Below are 7,478 nucleotides of genomic sequence, written 5' to 3'. Positions count from 1 at the left end.
ACATTTGTGATATAAATTAGTTTATTTTTTGTATTTTCTGTATATTTGATATTAGGAACTTTAAGATTCTATAATAAAACTGTCATTAGAATACATGAATCTAATATTTTCTAATGATTTTAACATATTTGTATGTTTTTTTTTTTCTACAGTTTTAAAATATTTTGTGTACATTTAACTATATTTTTTAAAAAAACGTCTAGGTCTAGTCGATGTTTTCGATTATTTAATCTAGGTTGTTCTTGTTTATTTTTTTGCTTACATAAGCCTATATAATACTCTTATCACATAGTTTTAAGAATTTGCAACAGCTTTATTAAAATATTAAGAAATTTCATAGCAAAAAATAGTTAAAACGGGTCTATTATCAATCTTATGAATTTAAAAAAAAAACTAATACTATTTTATACAAAAGCTTCTAGATTTTTATAACCTCAATTCAATTCCATGGAATAAGCGAAAAAGGTAATTTTTCTGAGTTAAAAAATAAACCATAGATTAAATAAAATTGTGGATTTAACCTTCGTTTCTTTTACTGTATTGCGTATTATTTTTATGTAAACATTAAATTACGTTAGGTCTGTCTTTGTGATAAATAAAAAATATAATATAAAAATATTTTCATTAACATTATTTGCACTCAGTGAAACCAGTGATGTGTCTTGTTTTAAATAACATTTTATTTTAAATAAAAATAATAACGTTTTATTGTGGTTTTATTTAAAAGAAATTGACGCTATGATTTTTAGTATCACTAACAATGATATCCAGTTGTTTGGTAACATGGATACCTGATATCCATCCGAATTTACCCGCCTCGGTTCCCAATCTACCGAAAACTCTCACCAATTGACCGTTGGGTTTGAATACCTGGACCCTACAATTACCTGAATCTCCCACCAGAATGAAACCCAATGGATCAACAGTTAAGACCTCAGGTTGTCTAAATTGCCCTTTCCTTTGACCTAAAGAACCGAACTCCAATACTTTGCTTTTATCCTGTTTGTTATAAACTTTAACCCGTCTATTCCCACTGTCTAATACTATAACTCGGTCATTTGAGATCGCAACTGCTGTAGGTGCGTTTAATTCCGTGCATAGTATTTCTTTAGTATCCCAAACGCTAGCTGTATTAGACGATTGCTGTTTTGTTGCTACTCCTATTTGATCGACAAATTTGCCATCAGGTTGGAGGATCTAGAAAAAAACATGAACTTAAATTCTTACATACAGAGAACAAAACCATATATATGAATTTTGGTCACAGAAACTAAGGAATGTATGATTTCGTACCTGTACTCTATCATTGCCGGTGTCGACGACGTATATCAGCTGTTGAACGTTGTCTGTTGCGATGCCCTCCGGCGACCGAAATTGTCCCACGCGACTGCCTTTCTGCCCCAGAGACCGCAAGTGCTCGCCTTCCTTCGAGAACACGTGGATACAGTGCTTCCATTTATCTACAAAAATCACATACCCTTCAGAATTTAAACAATGGTGATGACTAATGACTCCTTTGAATTTATATTCTCCTGGTACATTACGATAAAAATGAAGGCATCGAAGGACCAAAATTGTTACAATACACAATTATATAAACACATAATATAATTAAGATTTTAAAAAAGCTAACGCGTTATCTTAGGTAAGATTGGTCCTACTGTAAGTAGTCCTGCAATGGTCGTGTTTGTTTACTGCGGACAACTGGTAATAAAATGTCAGGCAGTATCACCTGTGACGTATATTTCCCCCAAGTTCTTGAGGAAGGCGATGTGTACAGGACACAGCATGTCATCGCAGGAGAGTCGGCTGACAGTGCGGGCCTGCGCGCGCTCCACCACCAGCACGCTGTGGCTGTCCGTGGCGCAGATGTAGAGGTGCTCGCTCCACGGCCCGATGCCGACGCCGCAGGGACGCGCTGTCTTACGCCATACGTAGTGCGGAGTGAAATTACGAGACCTTCATACAAAGAGACCAGCTTGTCAGATCTATAGGATCGCACGGAATTGTATGATACGGTAGTCTCTGTTTTCTCAAAAAGGAAGAAAAGGATAAAAATATCGATTAACACAAGTGTCACTGTATTGGAACTCTTACACAAGTACCAAATTCGCTTACATGGAAGAAATTAAATGAACTAACCTGTAATAAAGTATCAAACTGTCTTCGTTCTCTAATGGGTTGTTGTGTTTGGCGTCCTCCGGCAGCGGGTCGTCGGACTCGGCATCCAACGGCGTCGCGGCGTCCGATTCTATGCAGAAGTTTTCCTTGTCGAAAACGAAACGATTGGCGTCCCATTTGGACACCTCCGTCAGCAGTTGCAGAGCGTTTTGATGGAGATTTATAAATATCGTCACCTGTGTAAAATATAGTACTGATCGGTATAGATAACTAATTTGCATACATAATCATATATAGCCAGACTAGTCAAAAAGATTGAGAGTATAATACTGTACCAACTTTATCATTATCATCAACAGGTTCTTTAGCAGTCATTGCTTTAGTGGCCACTTCCTTCGCTTCTTGCAAAGAAGACTGCAGCGCGAGCGCAGACATGTCACCAGCTTTGGTAAGCTCTGACGCCTCTTGCAGTAAATTCTCTTTAGCTTCGAGTATTGCATTGATTTTCTCTTCAGCTACAATATTTATTTGTTCTGTGATACGCTCACAACGATCCTGAAAATATAGACAATGATACCTTTAGCTTATAGTCAACCAACCTGTTCTGGGACAGCGTGGTTGACTGTGGCCTAGTCACTTATAAAATTAGGTAGGCTCTCAGAGTCTCGGTGGGGACGTATAATGAGCTGACGATGACTTTTAACGCTAAGAAATTGTGTATCGTCATTCTTTTAAAGTTCAAATCCATTTTTTAGCTTTTTCCAAAAATTTATATTGACACATTTAAAATTTATATTTCTAACATACGATATATAGTTTTAAGTTTGTTATTTTTCCAACGCTATCTTATCTTTATTGATATTAGATATAATGACTTCAATTCATGACACATTGTTGTATTGATGATAATATTTTTTGAACTTATTTTGGTACAATATAGCGCCATTCGTAATAAATTAACCTATTTGATGTCAATTATTAGGCTGCTTAGCCTCTTTTTGCAAGTTTTTCTACACTCAAACATACAAATCCTTTTTGTTATTAAAATATTAATGTTATTTACCTTATAATATTCAATCTTATGTTCAAGTCTATTAGCAGCAGAGTCGAGTTGCTTCAAGATAGAGCCGATTTGAGTCCGCATGTCCTCCATATGTTGCGACCAGCATACTTTGCAGAATTTCTGAAATCGTTAAAATAAATAAACAGAGAAGCGATGATAATAAATCAAAGCTTGATAAATAAATTGTTACAGTATTAATGTTATTTATATTAATTATGATATACATAGATTAGGTACAGTGTCATGCTGAGAGGGATTACGAAAATCAAAGGATCACTTAAGCGACAGATTTACATTTCTATTGAATCTTCCATTGCTAAATGGATCTAGATTGATCTCGAAATTCGATTATTAGTAGGTAAACCTTAACATATTTAAATTGCAAATAAAAGAATCGCAGCAGCATTTCACGTGTTAACGAAAATTACACACCAATTTGCAGTGTTCGCACGTTGTGACATCAGCAGTGTCGCACATGGAGCGACAATGATTGCAGCGACTTCCTCCAGCAAACAAATCAACAGTCTGTAGTCCAGCCGGTGTCGACGGCGGGGTCACAGGCTGTTTAGATTTCGTAGTACTAATGCCAACCATCTGCAGTAGTGTATCGATGTACAAGTTCGACGGTAGCTCGTCCACAAAGTTTGTTCCCTGCACTTGTATTTTCGTGCAACATATCGGACAGTCGATTATCGGCTCAGCTGAAATTGTTTTTTTTTCCGTAGAATTAATACATCTTGGCAACCCTTTAATGCTCTTTTACATAAGAAAACCTACTAATATGTGTAAATAATGCAAGTATTATGGCAGACGAATTATTTTCTAACTGCCCCACTCAAATTCTTCAAGTAGTCACTAACTCCCTTAGTAAATAAAGACACGAGGGTCAGAGTCTATTAGTTACCTACTCAAATAACCCTTATAAGATTCTATGTGCGGCAGTTAACGCTTGCTTTTAATATGATAGATTTTCTTTTCCTTACGCGTATACTGATTGGGACTCGATAGCACGGTAGAAAGTTACGTGACAGATTTTATGGTTCGTCATAAATTGAGGAATTCCTGATAGAACATATAAAGAAATCAAATAAATTTCTTTTATGTAAATGATTTCATTGCACATTATTAAAATAGAAGAAATTAACATGGAAGTATCAGAAGAAGTTTATATCTTACCATCCACATATACAGTGAGACACGCCTGGCAAAATGTATGCTGACACGGCAACATCTTGGGATTGTGCAACACTTCTAAACAAAGCGGACATTGTACTAATTCCTTTATCCCTCCTGCGGATATTCTGTTAGACAAAAAAAAAATACAGTCGAATTGATAACCTCCTTCTTTTTGAAGTCGGCTAATAACTAGTAACTAATTGACCAGCTTCAAATATTTACTAAGGCAACGTAGTTGAGTAAAGTCTAGTCATAGCATAGATTAGGTACTTCTTGATAAACTGATGTCGTCGATGAAAGCATGCTTAGTCTAAATAATATAATTATGCATTATCCTTTTCTTTACACATTATCCTTTTCTTTATCTATCTACACATGTGAAGCCGGTGTAAGTTGCTAGTATAACTATAAAATAATAGCCAAGGCTTTGTGGCGAAACTTTTAAGTATACAATATAACATAAATAAATAATTCGTACTTAAATTGTATTCCAAGCACGTACGTCTCACGTCGTTTATCTTCTTCACTAATCTATATTGTTCCACATTGGAAACCAACTAGGAGACGTTTCTTTACATAAGTAGTGAGCAGTGACATCTACTTAATATGTTGCTTACAATATTGGATTGTGTGAAACAAACTTTAGTAAGTCTTTTAATTGCATAATTAAATTGTCATGACTTTTATCAACTATACAATTAAAGAAATCGGAGTGTCTGTATGTAATATCGAAAAAAAATAAATCATATTTCGCGAACATGTTGTATTTACGTTCCGAGTAATCTCCGAAAAGGCGGGACCGATTTTGACAAGGCTTTTATTGGAAGGAAGCCGACATGTGCATATAACTCAGGCATTTTTCATTTATTCATTCTGCGCTGACGAAGTCGCGGGCGACCGCTAGTCAATGAATAAATTTAACAAATAAGATATTATCAAAGTAGGTAATAGAAAAGTTCAAATCAAAAAAAAAGTTCGTTTTACCTATTCACCAATTTTATCGACCGAAATTGGCTAGAAACACCGTTTAGTATAAACAAAATGTATATTATTTAAAACTTCAAAACATTTGTCTGTATTTTCCTCAAGTATTTCTTAGATATGCTAAGTAGCCATTATTATAATTGTAAAGAAAGGCATAGCGTGGTTTTGCTTTGCTGTATGTTGGAGTCGCGGAATTTGAGGTGTTTTACCTTGCATCTTATTTTGATTTTTGTATTTTTACAATTGAATATCTAGTTATTTTAATGTAATGATTTGTTAGTTGATGGTTCATAATATCCACTTTTGATATGCCAGTAAACTTGACCAACATTTACTAAAAGAAACCTCTGCTGCATTTTCCTCATTGAATGTAAATATCTCAATAAAATGTTAATGTCAATTCCTGTTATAACTATTTGAAAATGATATCAGTGTACAGATTATAAAACATATCATTATCAAGTCGAAGTAACACTAAAATTCAATGTATTTGAGCCGATAAATAAATATACTAACGGTTGTGTTTAATCGATCCAATCAAATCAATAATTATAAAAAATAACATAAACAAATTATTTGTTTATCATGTTTTAAAAATATACTATCAAAACTATGTTAATCATTATCCGATTTACCATTTCTCACTTTATTTATTCTCAGGTAGAATCTAATCTATAATCAGAATTAAATTTGAATCTAATGGCTTCATTCTTCCCCATGCCAAAATCATCAGAATTTTTGTCAACCGTTTTTTGTTTCTAACCTTAAAGTGTCATTAATATTAGAAACAAAAAAGAACAGTAAATTCAAATAAACGTTCTTATAACTTTATCATTATTAAAACGTTATGACCTATATGTAATTTAGATTGTGACCTATATGAAATAAGAGCGCGTGTAGTGCCCAATTTGAACACCGGAAAAAACTGAATGGGTTGCAACCAACTCACTTTCTAGGCTTAGTATCCATAGCGGGAGTACTTGGTGTACGTGTTTGTGAGGGTGTTGACTTGAAAAATTGCGCCGAATTTTGTATCTGTGGCGTAGTCGGTGTCCGACCATTGTGTTCTTCGCTTTGCTTCTGACTGTGCCATCTCTTCAGTGTAAAGAATGGTGGCTTCTTTTTCACTTTCTCCGCCATTTCACAATCACATTAGTTACAATATTAAAAATCCGTTTGTCGGAATCAACAGTTGATGATAAATTGTTCGACGATTTTATGAGCCGACTTGTTATGTGTATCAGATTAGAATAAAGCGATAAGATATTAAATTATTAACCAATTACGAGTGCGTTTATATAACTGAACGTATTAGCAAGAGTAAGTACGTATAAAAAAATGGTCTTGTTACTTTTGGAACAAGTTGATACGTCCGATTAGGCTATAAGTAAAACCGTAAAACCGTAGTGGTAACTATAAAAGAGTGTTATGGTATTTTTTTATATTGCCTCTTTGAATAAACTGATTGTATATTTCTATAGTAGTATTGAACAGAAGATAAGAATTTATGAGAACAGCAACTTATTTTAGCTCAAAACAATGAGTCCGCTTCTAAATCTGGTGGTTGGTGTGTGGCATCGTAAATATATATTTTAAATTGTACTTTCCACCCACTCGCGGGTCTAAATAATTGCCGAATCCTCGCTGTACACGGAGCGCATCTTCGCGAACCGTTATCCAACAATAACCCCCTAAAATATTGCAACCTCGAAGCCTACATTGTTTCGAGGTTGACCGCGACATCCTTACGATAAATTTGATTTGAATCGTCAATAAACATTTTCCCTTAACGTTACCCTCAATTTACGTATGGAGGTTAAAATTTTATATCCTTTTTTGCGAGGAAAATTTAGTATTAAACCTGATTATTTGTAAACTCGCACCTCTTGAGCAGTGTCAAAATTGAAAGTAAAAGCGTGATGTATAAAATGTATACTACACCGAGATATGTACACTTTACATCTGTATTTCCAGAATAAAATATGTCCAAGTAAAATTTATACAATGAAGACTTAATTTTTCACTTTTACATTATAAGATTAAGAAGCAAGTAAAGAGAAAAAGAAAAATGCATTCGACTAATTTACCTAAAACTAGCTGTCGCCTGCGACACCGTCCGCGCGCAGTTAAAAAA

General features: G+C 34.4%; 1 protein-coding gene across 1 annotated transcript; it reads right to left on the bottom strand.

The window, feature by feature from the left end:
* Positions 1 to 668: 668 nt before the first annotated feature.
* On the bottom strand, positions 669 to 6,580 carry LOC106716505 (RING finger protein nhl-1). The gene is made up of 9 exons (XM_045681521.1): positions 6,294 to 6,580; positions 4,361 to 4,485; positions 3,617 to 3,885; positions 3,185 to 3,304; positions 2,461 to 2,676; positions 2,143 to 2,357; positions 1,733 to 1,959; positions 1,294 to 1,460; positions 669 to 1,197 (listed from the first exon to the last, which is right to left on the bottom strand). Exons 1-9 carry the CDS (start codon positions 6,482 to 6,484, stop codon positions 721 to 723), a joined length of 2,007 nt encoding a protein of 668 aa, XP_045537477.1. The 5' UTR covers positions 6,485 to 6,580; the 3' UTR covers positions 669 to 720.
* Between the last annotated feature and the right edge of the window lie 898 nt (positions 6,581 to 7,478).

Source organism: Papilio machaon, chromosome 16 (assembly GCF_912999745.1).
Source record: "Papilio machaon chromosome 16, ilPapMach1.1, whole genome shotgun sequence".
Lineage (NCBI taxonomy): Eukaryota > Metazoa > Arthropoda > Insecta > Lepidoptera > Papilionidae > Papilio > Papilio machaon.
Note: the sequence above shows the minus strand (reverse complement) of the source record. Positions and strands in the feature narration are given on the sequence as shown.